The following is a 24,199-nucleotide window of genomic DNA, read 5'->3' as shown; positions in this document are numbered from 1 at the left end:
CAAACTCAGGGGTGGCTGTGGGAAAGCTGTACAAATTGTGCTGGCATAAACTCATTCTCTTGCATATACCTCTGACCTCTGTTTATGTAGTGAGGCTGTGGTGTATTTAGATGTGAGAAGAGTTTGGAGGTGGAGAAGGATTATGTTAAAAATAAAAGAATTACCCACATCCTCCTGTTATTCTGACTGCCTCACCATCCCAGCTTTCAAAAGAATAAAATCTTGCAAATGCAGGTAAACTGTGTCTAGGGAAAAAAAGAAGAAAAAAAAAAAGGAGGAGAAAAAAAAAAAAAAGAATGAGGATGTAGAAAGGGCTTACCATTGCGTTCCTCAGGTCTAAGACTCTTCTTTGCAACTTCTGCCAATGCCCCAATGCCAAGACCAACAGCTAGTCCTTTAAAATAAGAAGAAAAAGACAGAGTCAGAATGAAAAAACCTTCTGAGCCACATACAGAGGCATTTTTTGTAATTAACCTTAAGCCACACGGTCAAATGCACAGCGGCAAAACAGCTTGATCAGAACATCCTGGCTTTTGCAATGGAGTCATCTTCAAGTTTGACACAGAACAGTTTTCTCCTGTACTTCTTCAGCCCAGCATGCCAGCCAGGTACCATAGGCTAGGCCAGTCTGGGATGTCCGTCTTTTATAAAGCATGTCAACAAGCGCTACTCAGAGCTCTGTGCTCTGGCTAAGGCCCTGCTGTAGACTCAAATCACGGAGTTTAGAAGAAGGGAAGAAAAAAAAAAAAATCTCACAAACGTGGTTCTCAAAGTGCAATTCTCAGGAAAGAATAGAATCCCCCTCATCCCCCACCATGCCACCACAGTAGGGGCAAGCAAAACTGTATTTAGATGAAGCCACTGCCAGTAGAGTTTAGGGCTCTGTGACCCTATTGTCTAAGCATTCAGGTTTATTCGTGTGCATTAGCTGTCTGACTTCCACATGCTCGTTGACTATGATGAACAGAAACATGTTTTTTCTGAGGCCCACCTTACACAAGCAGTATTGTAACCTGCAATTCCAAGGAGCTGTGCTGGGGAGTAACCCCGCACAGCACCAGTAAGACCATGAGATCAAACACCACACTCCACATGCACTATCACCCTTGCAAGCAGTGAATTCTAGGGTGTTGTCTCACAGCCACAGATTAAGCTGCAACTACAAAAGAAGCGTTATCTGCCTCCACTAACCTGACCAAAGCCACCGGCAGATTAAATGAGACACAGATCTAATCATGCAGTAATCCGTGCTACCAAAGGTCTCACTGCCTTCCCAATTTCAAAATACTTATTTTTCTGGACAATAAATGACATGGGCAACCAGAACAGCTGGTGCTCCTTCACATCTCCTCAGCAATGGTGCATCCCGCCATGCCTTACTCCCACACTGCTAGCAGTACTGGGTGTGCATGTTTTCCAAGCACCCCAAGCCCTCCCTGAGGCACTACGGGACAGCTTCCCAGGTAAAACAACCAGGGGATGCCGAGTACAACGAAGGAAGCATGGCTGACCAGCACGTGGCATTTTGTGCATGTGTGCAGGAGGAAACGCGTGCACACGTTTTGTAGTCTCAGGTGAGGAAGCCTGGGCACAACAAGTTGAACCTCATCTTGCACAGTGAGTTTTTACTCTCTCCCATCAGGTAATTACCACCTCACCTCTACCAATAAAATTTCAAACTTGCACAGTATGTCTGCTTCAGAAACAGCTCCATCTTGCAATCTTGCAGACTACGTGCACTGGGTCAAAGAATCCAGCATACAGTGAAGCATGGGGCACAGGAGGCCACAGTGACATTACAAGGCCTTCGCGAGGACTGCTTCCAGGGCCGCTCCCATGCCATTCAGCTGTTAGACAACCTTTCATCCTCCATTGCACATGAATGTTTAAGAACATATGACACAATACAGAAATCCACATTCAGAAAAAATAACCTTTCACAGGATGCCATGATTTTAACAGCATAATACTTAGATTAAAAAACCCTGAAATAATTTTGGGGGGTTTTTTGTAAGTTTTCCGTATTTTCTGCAGCTTTTCCTATAGAGGTACAGCACTGAAATGCCAAATTTAAGCCTAAGGAAGTCTGCTGTTACTAGCTAACTTGTGCAGATCCTTCAATAGCGCCTCTGATGACCACTGAGCAAGTCTTTTGCACCAGAATTTCAGAGATTTTATTAGCTGAATAAAATGAGAAAAATATCCCTAGACTCCACAGGAAAGAAGCTCTTGAAAAGTCTCTTTGCATAAATAGTATCTATTAAAATGCTGATACACAGTCATCTCCAAACAGATTCCACAGGAGAGACAGTAACTTGGAGCAGAAAGTACTGAGAGTCAGACAGGAAGCCAACGAAGACAGATATGTCATCAACAAAATGTCATTTTCTAGACTGAATACCACTCACGGAGCACTTCTGTTGGCCTTGATCCCACTTTCACCACCTCCAAAGCAATGCTCCCCATCAGAAATCAGCTTGGTCATTATCAGAACTAGGCTGAACTGGGCTGGCAGTAATTGGTTCCGAATTAAATACGTTGCATCTCCTTCTAAAGGCTCTACATTCACTACTGAGACTTACTGCCTGTACCTAAAATAGAACATACTGGAGGTTTCTAATCTCTCTTCATCATTAAGATATAAACCACTTCAAAGGCAAACGAAAGACTAGGAACCAGATTCTACCCTGCCTTCCAGAGTAAAGTTGGAGAAGTTCTAGCATGCTCCAAAGCAGCTTGTGTTTTACATCAGTGCAGGCAAGTTCAGACTCCAAACAAGTGTGTGTCACACCTCCCCTCTCACGGCCATACACAGTTGAGCATCTGAACTAAACCATATTATAGACTATGCTAGAAAAAGGGCTTCTGTTATAATAGCTCCTCTTAGAATTTGCTTACTGCTCCATTCTGTCCAATTTGCTAGAAAATGAACTCCAATCATTAGTCAACAACGGTTTCAAATAAACTAAAACCAGGCATAAGCAAGTCCACTGTTAAACAGCTGCTAAAGTTTAAAGATCTGAAGTTTAAACAAAGGCTTCAAGCATCTTCACACTACAATCACAGTGCACAGCAGGATATTTAGCTCAGGGCATTACATGAAAATGCAATGCAGCATTCCTACCTCAAATGTTCAATAACTACCTGGAAACATCTCAGGGCATATGCAGCCCTGCTCTACATATGGTAGCAGAAGGGTAGATAATACTCTTGGGACTATGCAGGATCACGTCCACCTTGGGTGTCTGCTGCTTCTTAGCAATCAAGCCTGCAAAATTGAAGTCAGCTGTATACGTAACCTTCTATCACCAAGAAACAGGTGACAATTCAAAGTTTTATTTCTCACCAAAGCAACGCCAAAACTTGGCCCTTTCCCTGAATGTCCAGGGCTTAGAAAAAGCTGCCACTTTTCAGAAGTCTCAGTTGCTCACGTCATACCTTTGTTCTTACCAAGTTATTATCAGAAGAACTATGAAATTAGGGAATTAAATAATGGGCTAAATTCCTCATGGCTCTAACTCCATCCACTAACACCAGTGCTAGGGATCACTCTGACCCTGAACTTCAGGAACGTATTACCTTCTCTTTTACCAACTTGAATGTCATTCACTGTGGCATTTGGAGCACAAACAGCTCACATAACAAAAACCAGTGTGGAAAACTTCACCTTTCGTCATCTTACAAACCAGACTAACGCTCTAGGGTTCAGAAAGCAAGTACTAGACAGGAGGGCTCAAAGCCACACCACTCATTTCCTGAAATGCCACTCAAATTTGTTTTCCAGACCTCTTCTGCACACCCACCCATCTGAAAGGCTGCGGTCTAGGCTCGTGTTATTTGAACACAAATAATGCCTGTGTATTGGGTCTGGCTGAGATAGGAGTTAATTTTCTTCATAGCAGCCTGTGTCATGCTGTGTGTTGGATTTGTGACCACAAATGTTGATAACACACCAATGTTTCAGCTGTTGCTGGACAGTGTTTGCACAGCATCAAGGCTTTTTCTTTTTCCCACTCTGCCCCTGCAGTGAGTAGGCTGGGGGTGGGCAAGAGGCTGGGAGGGGACACAGCCAGGACAGCTGATTCAAATCAATCAAAGGGATATCCATACCATGTAACATCATGCTCAGCAGTAAAAGCTTGGAGAAAGGAGGATGAAGGGGGGGGACGTTTGGGGTTATGGTGTTTGCCTTCCCAAGTAACTGCAAAAGATGCTGAGGCCCTGCTTCCCAGGAAGTGGCTGGACATCTGCCTGCCGATAGGGAGTAGTGAAGGAATTCCTCTTGCTGCTTTGCTTGCACATGGAGCTTTGCTTCACCTATTAAACTGTCTTTATCTCAACTCCCAAGTTTTCTTGCTTTTGCTCTTTCTATTCCATCCTGCTGTGGAAGGACCAAGTGAGCGGCTGCATGGGGCTTACCTGCCAGCCCACATCAACCCACCACATGCTGCCAGCCGTTCACCTGTTACCAGGAACAAGTCATCCCTCCAAAGAACCTGCACAGCTGCAGAAAAGCACTCTCTTCCTCTGGGGCACCAGTCTACTGACCTTGCACAAGTCACTCCTGACACCCTTCATTTTCCTTGTCTGCAAGATGAGTACTTCCTCCAAGATTAATCATTTTGGGATAATTTTCAGCATCACTGAACAGCCATGGTTCAGCACCTTGGAAAATAACATCCTCAAGCACCTCTAGAAAGTCACGCTCCTGCATTTTGCACTTTATGCAGACAGATTATTACAGGCCTGGAAAATGCCACTTGGTGTTATACCAGCAGAGTGACTCTTCAGACATTTTCCAGGCATCTCCAGCACCCGTTACACTTCAAACCAAGCCCATCAAGAGATGATCTGGAATCAGTTTTGTTCAGGAAGAATCCTCTTGCTCAGCAACTGACACAACAAAACAAACAGGAGACTGAATGGGCTGTTATCACTCTGCTCAGCCTGCTAAGCACAGGGGTGGGCGAGACTCTCCCCTGGAGCAGCCTGTGCCCTGGTTTCAGTCACGTCAACACTGCAAGCACCACACAGAACACGTTGCAAGCTGCGGACAGTTGTGCATCGATTTCCACTAGCTTTCTGAGCATTAAATGCTCACCAGAAGAAAGCCACATTCACTTGTCACTCACGTGACAATCTGAATCCTGTAGTTGTCAGTCCTGTATATACTTTAATAACCTATCTCAAGAGGCTAGTGCTTTTTTTTTTTCCAAAATTGCTACAATCACATTAGATCTAGAATGCACTGCAAGCTTCCTGAATTTTCTTTTTACTGCAAAAGGATCTTATTATATCATTAAAATAATAAACTCACAAACCAGGAATATGATTAAGGGAGACAGAAACTGTTTAGAAAAGTCAAATGATGCAAGGAAGGGAGAATGGAAATAAAGAAAAGATCAAAAACTGTGTGGGTGGAACTGATGACCCATCAGGCTACAAAACAAGCATGGAACAAAAAACTGCAGAAAAATCTGTTTTACCAATTCCAATCCTGTGAAGAAAAATATAAAAAAAACCCCACAAATAAAAATCAAGGATGATATTTAGTACTATAAATACAGCTACCAGCAGTCACTCCAGCTGCTGCAAGAAGCATACAAAAATACATATAAAGGACAAAGAAATTCAGTAGAGGATCTTGTGCTGATTACAGAGAAACATTAGCTCAGCATTACATGTAAGCGTTGGAGAAAATGATCTTCAATCTTCCCAGCAAAATGTTCTTTGCTCCCAAAAGAGGTGACAAGCCAGGCAAACTCTGCAGTCCAAGTATTTCTGCCTCCTGTTACTAATTTGTCCATCACCCACCAGAGTGTCCTGACACCACAGCTGAGAGATCAACATTGCCTGTAACATTAGGGGGACAACAAAAAACATGCAAAGACAGGAGGAGGAATGATTCAAGCGTGAATGGGATCATGCCAACAGCATGGGAATTCAGCTATCTGAACCCCAGGCATAGTTACATGAACTCTGCTTTTGACCTACTCAACATCCTTGCATCTCGTCCAAGTATGAAATGATATTCTTCTAATATGGAAAAAAAGAAAAAAGTGGGGTTTATCCTACCAAGAAAAGTCAGAGTCAAATGCTAGTTTGACTGCTGTGGAGGTGGTAGGGGAAGAATCCACCTCAACCATTTTATTTCCCACAATGATTTCCTGGGGTCTTCAAATGAAGCCCACAAGAAACAAATTGCCCACGAAAAGCTTACTTGCTCTAAGCTACACTCCCTCATATGCAGCAGCCTCCTGCCCTTAATTATTTTCAAGGCAATGTGAAGAGGGCAGCTGGTAGAGCAGGAAATAATCACCCTCTCCAACCCTGCTATCCCCTATTTAATTCTGATCATTTCAATGTCCTAGGAAGCAAGGACAGAGCTGGGTCATTACTATTCCACAGGTGAACAGTGACATCCCCTGCAAAAGGGCTCCTTCCAGCTGTTAACCGTCATCCCTCAGCTGCAGCAGGTGCTCCCAAAACTCAATAACATAACTGGAGACTCATTAAATCATCCTACACCTTGTTTCTGACCTCCATTGAAAAGGCAAGACAAGAGAAAGTGCACAAGAGAGAACACGCACTGTGCAGGCACAGGGAACTTCCAACTCACCTACCACTGAGCTTTGAAACACTTAGTTTACTTCAAGCTTATCTTGCCTTCTCTAAAAAAAAAAAAACCACCATTAAATTGGGTTGGATCTGAGGAAAGTAAAATCAATTCTCACCTCAGTTGGAAACTGCCTCCTCTGCCCTCTGAGACTCCCTTAAATCAGCCTCGCTCTTCAGCTTGCAGACATTTTTAAAAATTGTACACGTTACCTCTTGCATCACTCCTGAGAATAATACCCAGAAAGGACTGCCAGTGAGGACAGCAGGTAGCTAGGAGAGGCACACAAGTACTACTTTCCCCTGCTCACAATCTAGGAGGAAAACAGTCAATCGTAAGCCAAAGCTCACCAACAACTTCAGAAGAACCAAAAACAGGTAAAAGTGAATGGTATACCACAGCTCTTGCCATCAGCTAATGTTTCCTGGTTTAAGCATTTAAAATGCTTCATAAAGATGCAATTTGAGAAGAACATTTCTCATCAGATAAGAGCTAGTCAGGAAAAGCCACATTAGAATTAGGTGATGGGGTTTCACAATTGCACGGGCTCTCTCAAGGCCATGTGCAGGTCAGAAAAAACACTCTAAACTTGGAGCAAATAGCAAGCAGGAGCTGCTCCTCACTACCAATGGAGTCCCTCTTTCTATGCAGTTCTAGAGGCTGTTTAAAAGCTCGTATCAGCCTGGATCAAGATCTGAGCGTTAAGAAGTGTTCCTTACAGGTAGTCCTTCCCACGTGGGGCTGCCCATACTACTTCAGACTCACCACACCCTCAGAAGCCTCCTTCAAGCATATCCAGCCTACCAAAATATTACCAAGGTATTTCTTAAACTGGAAAAAAACTACCTATAGGCCACATCTGTTGTTTGTTAGCCAGTGTACTGACAGTACTATTTCTCCTTGCTGTTGCAAGGAAAAATTCAGAGGGAAAGATAAGCAATGAATGCTAACAAGAGATTGCAGAGACTGGAGAATCTGAATGCCGTTTTTGCAACACAATGTCCCCCCAAAAGCAGCCTAAAAGCAAGAGCTCTGTCTTGCCAGCAATTTCAATCACACAAAACAGAGAACTGGAAGGGCAAAGCCAAAAAAATAGATGACACACAGAGATATGACTGGGGATGCTGCTTATAAACAATCTCTTTCTTACTCTCCCTTTGTGGTTTTGGTTTGGTGGGGGTTTTTTGTTTTGTTTTTTAACCTGAGGTTAGGAGAAGACAGGTAGTTAGTTATATTTCCCCTTGAAGCATGAGTCAGCCTTTCCTCATGCAACAGCCTTGGGTGCCAAGAGCTGGAGCGTACAGCAACAGCGCTGGAACTCAAAGTTCACAGCAAATTTGATCATATGCCACTTCACATCCACCAGCTGTCAGCAAGCAGCCACAGATAAATTCAGAAGATGACAGTTAAAAGTGCTGTGACACCTTCCATAAAAATCAAGGCTAGATTAGCACGGAGACCCGTATGCTACTAGAGCTTAAAAACAAAGAAGTCAAGTGAGTTGTAAAGTGATGCCTTGTTACTCCAAAAAGCAGATCATGAATCCCGCTTCTCTTTAAGGAACACTAAGCATGCTGAGAAGCCAGAGCGCCTGCAATGAACTACAGCATTAAAGAGATCTGACCAGCATTAAAACCTTATGTTACCACAAAATTCACTTGCTGTTAATTCCTGCACTGCATAGAATCAGTCCCTGCCCCCAACTCCTCCTAGTGTGCATACTACTCTGACAAAGAGACACACAGAGGACGAATAATTGTTTTTTTATATAAGAGTTGATCTGAATTACATTCAAGAGGCTATTTTTCTTTCTTCTGGGATCTGTAGACAAGGGTGTCTACTTTGCACATGTGCTCTGTCAAATTTTGTGGAAAAGAATCACAAGAGCCACAAGGACCTAACATGCTACTTGGGAGACACTGTTCACAACCTAGATAGGCTACTATCATCTCAAAGCACTACAGTCAAAAAAAAAAAAAAACCAAAAAACAACAGAGAGACTACTCATCTAATAATTAGCTAAGTAAGACTAGCTGTGATCATCTTTTCCACCTGCAATACTGTGATAGTTCCCTTTTTCTCAGGAACACGTTAAGTCCTTTGACAACTTTGGATATAAGACATTAGATAAGCACCATCTGTTAATATTACTGAAGATATTTACCTGCTTTTTAATATAGTAAGTCCCCTTCTGCAAATAAAATTCACATAGGTTTCAGCTAGCTTGATCTTACAGCTCAGACTTTACATCCTTCCTGGGAGAAAATGGTTTATAAGCAATGGCCAAGTAAATCAAACCTTGACTATTATCATCTCCCCACCCCCAAAAATCAATACCAAAAGGATATGTTTTATATTTAACCACTGTTCAGAGAAGTAGCAAGGATAAGTTCGGGAAAAAAAATTATTTAAAGCAACAGCTGCTCCAGCTGTCTATGCTTGACAGTAACAGCATACTGTAATGACTAGAAAGAGAGTTTCCTCAATAAAGTGAAATCACATATGCAGGACCAGGGTATCTGTATAGGCTGGAGAACAACCAGCACCTCACTCTCCCCCTCTCATTAGAACAGCAACAGCCCAATACATGTTACCATGAAGATGTGCAGTTCTACTATGGACTCCCAAATCATTTGCCCTACACTCTTGAGTGACTTTTTTTTTCCATTTCAGAACAGATATACAAAAACTAAGCTCCAGGAATATATCAGCCTGCCATCTTAAGACAAATGAAAACCCATGCCAACTCTGTAGTTCTTGCTTACAGGTAGCTTGCTGAATGCGTCTGAAAGGTCTGTTTAGGTGGGGAGATTTTTTCTTTGCCATACTATCACAGTAGCTGTTAGATATGATAGAAGAGTGACAGAAGACAGGATTCAAAGCATAACTTCCTTCTGACTAAATCCATAATTGTAATGAAAAAGCCCAAATCAAGCTCTGAGCTAACTAGCTGTTTGTCGGAAAGCACTTTGCTATTAGCAAGCTTAACTAGAAAATAGAACCAACTAATGCTTCAGCAGGAGCACTATCATAGCCAGCCATTAATCAGTACGTGCAAGCGTAGTGACTTCGCAAATGTGGGTGTGCAAACTGACCTCCAAAGTTGGCGAGCCGTCCGATCCTTGTGACAGGAACCTTCCTCTCCCGGGCCCGCTCACTGAGCTGCAGCAGAAAGACGGGGAAAGGAAAACAAAACAAAAAGAAATCCACAAATGAACTGGGCATATGGTCAGATACCTGCAAATTCAGAGTGCAACTTTGAAAGCACTTGAACAACTCTGTGCTACAGAAAGCTTTTCTTGAACACTGAGCCTTATATATGTTGAGAGAGTTTCAAGTGAACACACTGCAGAACAGACACACCATGAACTGAAACACACACTAAGCGGAGGAGTGGACAAGAGGGTGGGAAAGGTAGACGAGATGACAACCATGTTTAAAAACCCCATTTTCACTTTCACCTCAGCAACCCTTATATTTTGAACTTGGAGAAGCAGCGTAATTGCCAACCCACACTCCCTTGCACACATGGAATTAAAACTCATGGAAGGTTATCAGGTTCACAGTATTGTAGATAATTCCCCCACGCACAACAGCTGGAGCAGCAAAAGCATACAGTTTCATCAAAGCAATATCCTGAGTGAGTGAACCCACAGTAGCATCTGATACTGGGTTTGGGGAAGGAGGCAGAAGGCAAGTATCTCCACTATGAATTCTGCTGTGGGCTTTCTGCGCTGTCTCACACAAGGGCATGAAGCACTAAAGCAACAACTGCTATGCTACTCTCCAATCCACTAATGCTCAGGGCAACATTCCCTCCACCTCTAGAAGGACTGCAAGACACAGTACAGGAAGCCACAGCCTTCACCGAGAGGAGCTTAGGTCCAATTCATTCTTCACAGCCATAAAAAAACAACTAGCTAAAGGGAAAAGGGCCCTTCAAGGAGAAGACAGACTCTTTAGGTCAGTCTTCAAACCTTTGTAGCCTACAGCTGTCCTCACCTGCTCAACATTTCACCCCAAAAACTGGGATGAAATACAGACCCTTCATTACTGTAACATGCATCAATAAATACATCAAATCCTCATAGTCTAGTGAATGAAAGGAGAGCTCCTGTTAATATAAAACTGAAGTCTAACCCTATGTATGCTTTTTAAACATCTTCTCACATCAGAATATCCAATATAGAGGGGGCAGGTGTGAAAGGAGAGCCTGAAAAGCTATTGACAGAATAAATATCACAGAGATCAGAGTTAGTGAGCACTGACACTTCCCTCTTTTGCCTCCACAAAAGGGAACAGCAGAAGAGGAAGAAACAAGAGAAACACAGGAGAAGGTGAGTAAGGACAACCCAGTCTAGAAACCATAGTACTGAGAATCCTTAATTTTAAAAATAACATACCATCTGTTTGTAGGGTTTCTGCTCTGAACCTGTTTTGGCCTGTCTGGCTTTATCAATATCTTCAGCTGTTAATCCACTAACAGAGGAATGGTCTTGGTGAAAAGCCCTATTTTGTCCAAAGGCAGCAGCAAAAGGATTTCCAGGGTCCCTAAAGCCTCCAAATAACCTTGCATCCATTTTGGGAGGGAAAGGCTTCTGACCCATGCCAGAATCTCCAGTCTCACCAACACTTCTATAAGGTCCATTCATAGTGTAAGAGTAAGCAGGGCCTTCACCGCTGTGTTCGTGAGGCTTGCCGGGGGCAGTGGAGAAGTCCATTTGAGCATCTGATGGCTCTCGGGCTGAGAAGTCATAGTCTTTCCCAAAATCCTCACTGAGATCAGTTAAGTTCTCCTGCTGTTTTCCTAGTTCCTGCGAACAATAATAGAAATACTTTAAGAAAAGAACTTAAAACCCACTCCCTACCCATCTGTGGTCCTCAGAGATAGGCATGCAGCTAGGCTGTCATGTCTCCATAGTAAGTAATTTGTAGAGACTCTGGCACTGCAGACATTCACAGTAAGAGACAGGAAAAAGGAAGAGACACTGAGGACACCTGGGATCACTGGCAGTCTTTCAACCCCACTGATGGGACAAATTTGTTAACAGCTTCTCAAATACCCATAACTGGAGACACCTTGTTCTACATACACTGCCAGGAAAGGTCACTAATTGTGGAGTTCACTAGAAGCAATACGCTGCTCAGAAACAACAAGTGATGGGAACTGCAATATCACATAAGATACACTTAGGAGGGATAACAAAAAGCTAAACCTCGTAATATTCATTTCTTAGCCCTACCATGCTCCCTCCTCTCATCCTGTCCCTAATCATGCAATGTCAGCAGTTTCAAGTCCAAAGCTACCCAAAGAAATACCAGATACCTACTTATAGGCAAAGTAAGCTCAGCCTTCCATGGCCATGACATCATGAACTGCAAAACACATTTCATTATTCAACCACAAACTATGGCATGGTTTGTTGTCATCCCAAAACAAACAAATAAAATTCTGTGCTTGAAGCAAGGATAGCAGCATCAGGCACAGGAAGACTCAAGGCAAGCTTCTCCTGACAGTCTTTTCTGTTCTGTCCTGACCTGCAAGAGCTGCCCCACTAAGGCCAGATATTTCTCACCACTTTTCAATGTAGAAAAAAACCAAATATATAAAGTCAGTAGCAGAGCATTATCTCCTCTATTTACTTGTTACTTGGCATATTCTAGTTACCCATCGCAGCAGCAGCAATACCGTGGAAGAACTGATGACTATTACAGCCAATCAACACGATTTTAAATCCTGCTGTGGTCAGGCAAGCAGGCAGCATATTTTAGACTTTTTCCTAAACACTAATTACATTTCCCTTCCTTACAGCAAAAAACAGAACATGGTCTTTCCTGTTATTCAGCAGGTCTCATGCTATTCTGAACCTCATCATCACAGCGGGGGGGGAGAGGAGAAATCTGTTTACACATGAGGACTGTGGCCACAACACTGACTGATGATTTCAAGCAAGAAGGCCTATCTACTTCCATACTTAAATTTTAAAAAGCATGTCAGACAGCCAAAACCCTGCCACAAATCTAGAGAACTGAAATATAGTCACTTAACATAAAAGCTTTCCTCTCTTCAAAACAGAAAATGTTGTAGCTTCACACTACGGGTTTTTCACCGAGCCCTGCTTTGGCAGCAGCTTCTCATGCAACTCACTCACAGAACGCAGGGCAAGTGTTCTGCAGGTGTGCTTGTGGGGCCTCTCTTGTGCAAACGTGCACAGAAACAAGAGAACATCATCTCTCTCTCTCTTCTTGGATGCAAAAGGAGGACAAAGGCAAGACACACTATCCTCAAACAAGCACACTTAGGGTATTTCTACTGCAACCTTCAATAGAACCAAGGAAACACAGGCCCAGATTCTAGGACTGAAGCTACAGACTGCCATGATGGTCTAAGCTCGTTGCATTAAAAAAAACACCAAAACCTCACTCATTAGTTTCTGCTTCAAAAATGATGATCTGAGCTATGCTGTCCTTCCAAAGGATGATAAAGGACGATCATTTTTCATTAAGAGAAGTTCTTTTCCTCAGACAAGCCCCATGTTTTCAAGAGATGGCAACACAGCAAATGTGAAGCTCTTATAAATCCATCCCCATGTCTGGCAACAAAAGCTGCTGCTTAAAAAAAAAAAAGTTTGGCTTTCCTTACATTCCTCATTTGAAAATCAGTTCTGAAAATCCAGCCTGGGCTGTAAGTGATGAACATGCAAACACCTGACCCTGAGCCATTCTGAAAAAACATCCCATGCACCAATTCTGTCAAGAAAGGAAGCACCACTGAGATAAATCCAATTCACTCTAGAAGAGCTCGTTCACTTAGTCAAAGGAGAGGTAGATCAATGACTGGAGATTAAAGGACACTTTAAATAACAAAGCTGCTGGCCAATCTTAGCAAGAGCTTGATCTTTGACAAGATGAGGTGAACGCCACACTTTTCATTTTAAGCATGTCTTAAACACTCAGTAACAGAAACAGAAATACTCTGCATTCACATTCCCCTCCCATTCCTGTCCAAGCACCTACTGCACACCACAGAAATCCTGGAGAATTCCCAGAGCATTGCAACATCTATATTATCGATCCAGCATTTCAGAGCTAGGTTCTAGTTCACGATGCAAATTCCTAGCCACTCTCACAAACCCACGAAGTACCTGGAGAAAAGCAAAACATCAGACTAAACTGTGCACAAAGAGCTTTGCTTACCTGCATTTTCCCCAAGGCAGAACTGAACTGTTCTTCAGCAGTGGCCTGGAGAGTCCTTGCAATGGTAACTGCATCGCCCCCAAGGAGCACCTGCTGAAGCTGTCCTGCTTGGGTTTCTAGGATTGCTTTACTAAGCTTTGTCAAGCCTCTCATGACCATGATGACATCACCCGCCATGACTGATGTCTTTCCGTGCTGAAAGATGAAAAAGAAAGGGGGGAGGGAAGAAAAAAGCAAGAGGTCAAGGAACAAGTTTGCAACCAGTTTCAAGCCACCTAAGAGCCAGTAGTATATCCCAGACAATCTCCTTCCGCTTTGGCAACCAGCCACCATGGGAACTTGTTTGCAGCTCAGACAGCACACAGGCCAGCTTGAATGACAGCTAGTTAGCGGACCTTACTAGGCAAAGCGAGAACTCTCCTTATGACTGTTCATGAGTTAGGATAACATTCCAGGATTCCTCACAAATATTCAAGTTACTATTGACCAGGGGAAGCAAAGACAGGTAAATGTCAGTAACACTGCAAAGATGGTCTTAATTCCTTCCAGATGTTTGAAAGGATTAAAAGCATTAGCATTTGACCTTTAATTATTATCAGGCCCTGGAACATATTCTCAGTGCCTGATAGCACATGAAGTGCACTGACAACTGTCACATCCCATTCCTGCCCTGGAGCTATGCCAGCTTATTTTACATAGCCAAATTTCTTCACCCCCACACCAATCAGTAAGCTTTGTCTGTCCTCCAAGAGTAGTCTGCTCAGTCCCCAACTTGTAGCTCACTCTTGCTACTTTTAATTGGAAACTTAAGTACGCTCAGAACACCCACCTACCACAGCATTTGCAAAGTACTGCACTACTGTGTTAAATTTTTGACCCAGTCCCCCTTCCTGTTCCAGAGGCACTCCATCTCAGATTCATAACAGTCTGTGCAATTTCAGTGTCTTCACATACAGGAAGGATGCAGGACGGAGTGTGTCTGAGAAGAACCAAGTTCCACCGACTCGTAAAATCATAGAATCATTAAGGTTGGAAAAGACCTCCAAGATCATCGAGTCCAACTAACTCCTTTATCTCAGCCTAGAACCAAGGTCAGGACACCGGCTCTCCTACATCACTGTGGTTCACGTAAAAGAAAATCAGGAGTGGCTGGGGTGCCAAAACCATTTTGCAAGGGAGATTTTCACCTGCTTATTTCACTCATCTCCCACATCTTTAAAGCACAGTCAGGGTCACAGTTCCAGGGCGGCTCAGTTGCACGTCCTCCCACCTTTACTGACACAGAAGAAAGAGGCATGCAGTTGGTACAAGATGCTGACTGAGGTTCAACCTTACTCATACAGCATTCCTGTAATGACTTGGAGAAAAAAAATGTTCTGGCTGCGATAGGTACCGAGCACGAGTCTAAGGCCACATATTTAAGTTATTTCCTAGGTAGGTACACAGGTACCAATTCATTTTTAGAAGATAACCTGTCAACACCCACATATGCACTACAACTATAAACATTAATACACTGAAGTGGTACAAGTGATCCTGAGTCAAAAGTACACACGGCATTACACCCTGCTGCAGATCACAAGCAACTGGATCCAGTTACCTCCTTGGGAAACACAAAGCCTGTCTCCCAAACATGTCTGCTCTACCAGTCATGCAGGAGAAGTATGGACTGCTATAGCTGAATTTCTGGGTAAGTACACAATTTTGCTGCAATCACACAGGAGATGCATGGACTGCAGCTGAGTTTCAGAAACACATTATTATGCAAATGCAAGGTAAACCCCAATTACTGGAATATTTGTTCAACAACTGTTAATCAGTGATCAAAATCAGGAACAATCGCTGTAGCCAGGAATTGCATATTATATGTTACATGCTTTAAGTACAGTTGTTAGAAGGACAGTCAAGTGTTCACAACGAATTGGGGCTTAATGGGTTAGCTGTAAAAATAAAAAATGAAGCCTACCCAGGTCATTATTCTGTGGTTATCTTTACAAGACCTATCCACATGCTCCAGACCTGTAAGAAGTGTTACTCCTGAATCTCTCCAGAGTTTAATCACTAGGGTTGGTTTTAACGTTGTATAATGCACTTTTAAACTTGAAAGCTGCCTGTCGTCTAAGGAAATGTGTTCTGTCAACAGGAGGTGTTTTTTTCCCCCCACATCTTCACATTGGAAATTTCCACATGGATCTCACTCAAAGGATTTGCAGAAGGTCCCTGCAATTCAGAGTCAGGCAAAGAAACCAGCCAACAACACAGTACTGTCCTAGCTGAAATGAGACCATTCAAAAGTTGCCACTACTAAGAATAAAGTGCTTTTGTAATCGCAAGTATTAGAAGCGTAGGAAAACTTGAATGTGAAAAGTTCATTCCCGCCCTCCCAAGAAGGGCAACAAAAGGTAATGCAATACAGATTGGTGTATACTTGGACAACCCACACGAAAACATCCACATTTAACATGGATTCTTTCTAACCAACGATACTAAAAATCATATCCTCCTTTCACCCAAAACCAGCTGAAGGACTTATCTTGAAGTGACAGTTGATAGGCTAAATGTGCATTTTAAAAAAAAAATAAATCTTCCAACAAAATTTCAGGGAAGCTAATGCAACCACAAATGGAAAACATACATTGCACAATGCGGGCTCAATCCTCCATTGCTAAATATAACAACAAGCAAAGGAGACCAATTGCCCTTTACAGCTTTGGCTATAAAAGACAGCACTGGGCACACTGCTACCAAAATCCTTCTGACTTCCATGCTGTCACCCCCGCTTTCCTCTGCACAGCAGTTATAACCACCCAGGTACCATGCAAGTGGTTTGTTAGCTCAGAAGCATCAGCAACATGCTCCTATGCAGTGCTGCCAAAGGACAGGCTACTATAACGGGCCATTTATCCTAGCACCTTACTGAAACACCGGCCTCTGCGTAGGAAATACAAGCCTACAGGCAACTGACAGGCTGTTTTCAATGATCTTTCAGGTTCTCTGCAGGTAGCTCACAGACCCAAAGGCAAGGCATGGCTCAATAAGGACTTCAGAGGTCAAACCCAAGGAGAGTCACCAACAGATAAAGGTTGAGAAGGAGGAACATATTTTCAGAAGCAAGACCATACTCCTGCAACAGAACTGTGTCTGTAAGCCATCTCCTTCCAGTTCCTCATCTTTTGTACACCTTTAACAAAGCACAGTCAGGAAAAAGCAGAGGAAACAAAAATGACTATACTGCAATGATTAATCCTTTGGCAATAGGCATCAGGAGCAAGAAAACATTCAGGTAATGTCTGTACCCATCATCAAGCAATATGAAGGTGGGAGCTAACAACTGCAATGAGAACTGAACTGACACTGGAAGCATTTTCCTCAAGTGGAAAAAAATCCCAGGTTATCTAGTTTTGTGGACCTTACATTTAGCAGGACACACTGGTTAACTATCCTGCGAAGGACACAGAAAGCAGAGACTAATGAGGTTATCACAACCAGAAGGGGAAAGCATGAAAGAAAATACATGCTAGATAATCAAGAAGGGAAAAGACTACATATAAAAAATAACCAAGAATTAGGAAAATTGCCTTTTTACCTTTTTTCTTCAATGAAAAAGCAATAAGCATGAAGAAGAGACATGAAAATTGAAAGAGAGAGGAAGCACGCACTTCCAAGACGACTGCAACTTATCCCCAACAATAACATTTGTGTTATTACCCACTGCAGACAGCAGGCAAGGGATTTTTTTTTTCCCCCTACGGCAAGTTCTATTCATACCACTACTAAATCAATAAATAAACAGTGTAAGCAAGCTCTATCTAAAACAGATTTAAGGAGTGGTTTCAAACAGAACTGGTCCAAGTGTATGAAGTCTATATCACACTTGACTTGTCTTCTGAGTACTCATTATCTAGCACTAACAAAGTAGGGCACTGCCGGCATGGCGTATGGACAAGTCAGTCATGTCTACACAAGCTGCCAGAGTGCCTGCTAACCTGGATTGACGAGGGCTGACAAATGTCAATCATTAGCTATTTTCCAAGAATAGGCAGGGTCACAGTTTTTGCTCAGTAAACTTCTCACAGTTGAAGGAATCTCTGGAAAACACCCACACCTTCTAGCACGAGGAGGCTAGAGCCAAGTCATCCTCAGGCACCAGACAAGGTCCACACAGCAGGTAGAGAGGCTTGTATAAGTTAGACGCCACATCGGCAGGCAAACCATCTCCTGACATTGCACCAGATTTTAAACCCTGTTGTAAAGACAAAACTAAATCAATGCCTGGGATGCTCCTATGTGCAACGACCACCTGCCTCACAAGGCACTGTCCTCCAGTGACTAACTGCAGCGCATCTCCTCCCTTCTTCAACACGCCAGACTACTGGACTGAAGGTTTAAGCAAGTATAGCGAGACACTCAGCGCATCAGAGGCCAGTAACAGAAACACAAAACCTCACAACAGGCAACAGATAAATTCTCATATTTGTGCTGTTTTCAAAACATATCCCTCCATTCATTCCCCTTCTTTTCCACATGTTGACATGTGCTCCTACAGACACACACACCAGCTTCTGACTCCACGTGCTTTTTTCCCAGACACTTGTACAGTCAAAAACCTTACTCATATACACACATACACATGCGTATACACACATATATATAGGACAGACCAAGTTTAAACACAAGGAGACTTCTAATCATACAGAAATATACGAGAAATATTTCTGAAAGTTTTCCGTGCATGACAACGCAGCCTCTTTCAATGTAAGGGAATTACTTCTACCATCAACAGTTTGTTATCCACCTAAGAAAAACACTCATCTACTGTTGAATAATTAAAAAACAAAACAAAACACAAAAAAAAACCACCAAAAAAACAAACAAACAAAAAAACAGAACACACAACTGAAAAAAACAAACCGCCAACCAAAAAAAACCCCACCAAAACCCCAGCAGTTTTACAGTAGCCCATATTCCCCCTCTCAGGTCTGCAGAAGTTTTAACTGCCTTCTTTATCTCCAACTTTTCTTTTAAATAAATGAGACAAAAATGAAAAACATTAGGCTGGACAGGTAGTAAGGCAGATAATTAAATACCACATTTCCAAAGGAAACAGTCTCTATGCCTCCTCCTCCTTCCTATTATCCACTATCACAATCACTGTTATCTTAGTTGTATCTAATCAAGGACTATAACCCTGGAGTCAGTGTTATAGCCACCCACACCATCAGAGTGAGTGTGACAACAGTATGAAATAAAAAATAATAAACACCACAAACAAGATACAGATGACCAGGTACTCAGCACATTTGTTCTGTGGCCATAAATCAGCAGTAGACTAACTTCAAAATAAGTATTATTCATTAAGCTGTTCTGTAACTGATCTTTTACAGATTTTTCCATTTCTTTTTACGTGTGTTGCCATACCAACCCTTTCATGTGATCCTTTCACTCATGGCCTTTTTCAGTTCCATCACACACCTCCCCACCAGTTCCTTTGATACCAGATCTCCAGGCCCCTGCCTAGACATACTTTCATTAGCTGGATTCCTTGGGTTGCAGCTGACCCAAATTTTAACCATGCAGGACACAGAGCAAACTGCATTTTTAAAGGAGAAAGTTGCTATCATCCTTTAAATCGAACTGAAGATCTACCTTGCTTATCCTTCATTCTTCCCCCTCCCCACATCTCCCACACACTGCAGCTCCAAAAGAAATGCCTTTAAAGATCTGACCTACAACCTACCACAGAACTAAGGACTCCTATATTTGAGTCCTGCCCCATGACTTTGACTCAAGCCTCCTTAAACAGAATTCATCAAGTCTCTGAAAGCTGCTTTAAAACTACCCTTGCACAAAGCTGTTTGCCAATGCCATTTAAAACAAACACCTTTGAAGGGCAGGCGGAACTTGTTTACTCTCTAATAGTTATAATAGCAGTACACGCACGATAAAAGTGGGCTGCTTGGCAGACAAATGCATCTTTCCACCAAAATTCAGAAGGCTTCGCAGTCATTTTTGGCGAATGACAGCTAGTTCAAAACCCACTACGAACAATTTTCCCCATAAATGGCTTGACACACACAACATAAGAGTGAAAAGAATGCTTGGACACTTTAAAAGTAAGCACAGTCTGCTTTATTTTAGGCACAGATACATCAATGCAAAGTGAATGCTCTGGACTGACAGCTCTATTTACTTCTTTCTGGACAACGTCTGGGGACATGCAAAAGCGTAGTCACAGCCCACATGCCTGGAATTAACAGAGCCTCTTTCTACCCTGGCCACGGATCTAGAAATAATTCACTCACAATTAAGATCCTAGTGGGAGAGCGCGTTCCCTCATTACAGGCCACTTCCTCTGCTGATACGCCTTGACATAATACACTAATAAATTCTGTCCCAGGCGCATGTTATTTCCCATTACACTGAGGTAGATCCAACTCAATCGCTGTGATTTTAAGGCTACCGCTCACTCGCCTTTCCCCCTCCTGAGAATTAATTCTGTGCCTTCTCCTGGGAAATAAGTATTTGCAGTCGGGGGACAAAACATGTTCCATTTACCTCATTTGCAGGCCTTTAAAATGTACTATTTGGGCAACAAAGATTTGGGCCACTGGGCCAATCCAGAGTTGTATTAATACAAAGATAGGATGTTAGGTATAATATATGTTACCAAGAAGAAAGGGAGGAAGAACAAAAGAAGACAAGGAAAACCCAGGAGTTTTCTTCTGTTTATGCATCGGGCAGTGCTTAGAACAAGCCATTTCACTGCATCCTCTATGCGGCTCAAAAGCCATGAATAATTCTGATAAATTCTGTGACTAAAGTTACTTCCTATGCATGTGGGTCTTTCATTCAGCAACAAGGACAACAGACTATTAACATGAAAATGGAGCATGACCACAAAACACACAGATTAATATGAGATTCAGGCAGATGCCATATTTGAAGCATATACTTAAGAAACAGGACTACTACAAGCTGAATTTACACCTTTATTTGGTTTTATGGCAAGCTTACACGAAGCACAGTTCACTAGTTCCAAGTTATCCCTCTGTCAGTGTTAGCATGCAGCATCACTTTAAAAGACAAATCCCCCACATCCATATGGAACAACTCTAACCAGTGGTATTTATAAAAAGGTTACACTAAAGCTCTGCGCTGATCAAATCCAAACATTGCGCTTCAAACGAAAACTAAACATTACAAACATCTCCTCCCAGGTCTGCAGAGCAGCTCTACGCTCTCGCAGAGTCACTTCACCGGTTAGGGCAGAAGAGACCACTACAGCTCAGCTCCCTGAACGAGGCACCCGGAGTCAGTCCCCGTCTGATGCACAGCTCCGCAGCATCAAGCTCTGCACAGGTAACCAACAGAGCTCCCCACTGGTCTCAAGCTCTGAACTAGAATACAAAGTATAAATGAGGGAGGTTATCAGTTTGCAGTTAATTTTTTTTTGGCATACAGTGTTATGTTGTAATTGTTTTTATTGGAAGTTTTAACTTTCTGAAAGCACACCGAGTCCAATTTAGGAATTGGAAACCGATAAAAAGCTATGCCTCGCAAACAAGTACAGATTCCTTTTGACTCAAATACACCATTACTTAAGACAAAATTCTTGAGAAAAATAGCAGCTCTTCCTCTTGCATTTAAACACACATCACTCTGCACTCATAGATCTCAAAAAGCTAAAGAAAGGGGACAGATATCAAAGTTCTCTACTTTAGAGGGAAGAGAACAAGTAATCTACCCAAAGTTACACCACATGTCAGCAATGGGGTTGGGAACAGAATCACAGCTCTCTCCAGAGTACACTGATCCTTACAGCACACAGCCTATACCTAAGTGTCCTTTAAATATCCACCCCTCCAGAGCAAAAAGAAACAAGGATTTATAGCCAGTTTGCTGACCATCTTAACAGTATATTGTTAACAGTCATATCTAAATAATTAAATGCCACACCAGCAACGGTTTCTAGTCCGAACCTTTCTAATTATAAGCTTCTGGAAAACTAGACACACCCTGTAACTGTACTGTACATCTGTCTTCCTCAGGTGTAAGAAGATATTTTGCTTATTATCCTTTTTGTACACCAGGACAGAACCATGCACGCTATGTCTTAAGTCACTACATTACAAAGTCAGTAAGAGGTACCCCATGCATGTCTCTCCAGGTGGCATATTCAAATCCTCTGCTCCACATGGTGAGCATAACCCTTCTGTTATCACTGTGAACAGCAGGTCAAACACCACAGCATCCCACTATTGATCCTGCAAGGCGTACATGTCTATATAGATGACTTTCAACTTTGCCCTGGAAGCTAGGGTTAAGTTCAAATTTAGTAACTTACAACACATCCTAGTCTATTCATAGCCCCCTTACATACCAGCGTCCTAGCGGTAGGAGCTTTCTTTTTTCTGACTGTGCCAAAACCTCCCTGTAGGAAGAGGAAAAATAGAATGCAAGAAGAGGACCACAGGCAAAAAAGACTACTTCAGGAAGACATAAATTGAACTCTCTGCTGAAGGGGAACATGGTCTATCAGAACCTACAGCTCCTGCATTACAGCTCTGCCACAGTCCTCAGACAAGTTATTTGTGTCAGTTCCTGCTCGCTACACATCAGTATTTTTGACACTAGGGTAAATAAAGTAATCTGCAAGCTCTCATATCTGATACAGAATCTGTAATCTACATTATTTATGCTGTCTCTGTACAGATTTTATGAAATCATATTTTATATAACATAGAATAAACATATTGCTTTTCCAAACTAGAAGAGCCAAAGTTTTAAGCAACTTATATAGGTGCCTTTGAAAATCCCAAAGTGACTTCTGATTGACCACGCTCCACAAAGCTTTGCTATGCAACATAAAATTCTAAGCTTACCGATTTTAGAAGAGTTTTCTAAAAGAAACACTCGATCCACTTGCAGCTTACCGCCCAGTCATTCTCCCTTCCATCTCTTTCCTAGTCCTGCTTATTCTCTTGATGAGCACTTTGACCGTATCAAACTATTACGAGGATTTAATACTCCCAAACAGCACAATTCAGACAGCAGCAGAACTGTGACATTTCAGAATATTACGTCAAGCCCTTTTATAGTACATTTGTTCAACATATCCAGAAAAACCAAGGTGTGCAACTGGTTAAAAAGCAGACATGAATAGCAATGAAAGGGACTACATAAAGATCCAATCTACACAGAAAACCGGGACAAACCGCAGAGGCAAAACAATCACAGTAAGAGAACTTTGTCAGTGGAAGCTACGACTGCACAACACAAAACAGCTCTAGGACCACCTAGAGCACAAGCAGATCATCTTTCATGGTGACTCTACATACAGAATCTACATAGTCTTTAAGAAAAAGACATAGCCTTATGCAGTTTCCAGAAAAAAACCCACCACCTATGTTTTAACTCTATATATGTGTGCAGACTTGTTTAAGCAGACATATGAATTTGCAAAGTTTCTAGAAGCCAACTCCATGGATTGACAGCTACATTTTTCAGAGCAACTAGTGTTATTTCCTATGCTGCGAGAAGCACATAGAACACTTCAGATACTGAATAACTGGAAATTTAACATGCTTCATTTAGCTCTACACCTCTACTGACTGACAAAACACAAAAGCAATTAAAATAAAGTGCAGAAACACAACTGTGCAAAGAAAGGGCAAAACTTGCGTATCCTATTATTTCTTGGTCTTTGTCACCAGCTCAGATTGGTTTAATTTTGCCATCTACTGTAAGGGGGGTGAGGAGGGTAGGAAGAAAAGGGGGGGAACAAAATCATAGAATCATTAAGGTTGGAAAAGACCTCTAAGATCATCGAGTCCAACCGTCAACCCAACACCACCATGCCCACTACACCATGTCCCTAAGCGCCTCATCTACACGTCTTTTAAATATTTCCAGGGATGGTGACTCAACCACTTCCCTGGGCAGCCTGTTCCAAGGCTTGACCACTCTTGCAGTAAAGAAATTTCTCCTAATGTCCAATCTAAACCTCCCTTGGCGCAGCTTGAGGCCATTTCATCTCGTCCTATCGCTTGTTACTTGGCAGAAGAGACCAACCCCCACCTCGCTACAACCTCCCTTCAGGTAGTTGTAGAGCGCGATGAGGTCTCCCCTCAGCCTCCTCTTCTCCAGGCTAAACAACCCCAGTTCCCTCAGCCGCTCCTCATAAGACTTGTGCTCCAGGCCCTTCACCAGCTTCGTTGCCCTCCTCTGGACACGCTCCAGCACCTCCATGTCCTTCTTGTAGTGAGGGGCCCAAAACTGAACACAGGATTCGAGGTGGGGCCTCACCAGTGCTGAGTACAGGGGCACGATCACCTCCCTCCTCCTGCTGGCCACACTATTTCCGATACAGGCCAGGATGCCGTTGGC

General features: G+C 42.6%; 1 protein-coding gene across 4 annotated transcripts in view; it reads right to left on the bottom strand.

The window, feature by feature from the left end:
- The window catches only part of COQ8A (coenzyme Q8A), a 50,820-nt gene that overhangs the window by 23,341 nt on the left and 3,280 nt on the right, over positions 1-24,199 (bottom strand). For 2 of the 4 annotated variants that reach the window (XM_075147265.1, XM_075147269.1), the window contains exons 2-5: positions 13,814-14,008; positions 11,020-11,430; positions 9,712-9,778; positions 320-394 (exon numbers count right to left, since the gene is read on the bottom strand). In XM_075147265.1, coding sequence (XP_075003366.1) covers positions 320-394; positions 9,712-9,778; positions 11,020-11,430; positions 13,814-13,990 — 730 coding nt within the window. In that variant the 5' untranslated portion in view covers positions 13,991-14,008. Of the gene's footprint in view, positions 1-319; positions 395-9,711; positions 9,779-11,019; positions 11,431-13,813; positions 14,009-15,000; positions 15,084-22,193; positions 22,214-24,199 lie in introns of those variants that run through there. The other 2 variants (XM_075147266.1, XM_075147267.1) reach the window with 2 other exon arrangements.

The sequence above is a fragment of the Calonectris borealis genome, chromosome 3 (genome assembly GCF_964195595.1).
Source record: "Calonectris borealis chromosome 3, bCalBor7.hap1.2, whole genome shotgun sequence".
Classification (NCBI taxonomy): Eukaryota; Metazoa; Chordata; class Aves; order Procellariiformes; family Procellariidae; genus Calonectris; species Calonectris borealis.
The sequence above is the reverse complement of the archived record's forward strand: the minus strand, read 5'-3'. Positions and strand labels throughout refer to the sequence as shown.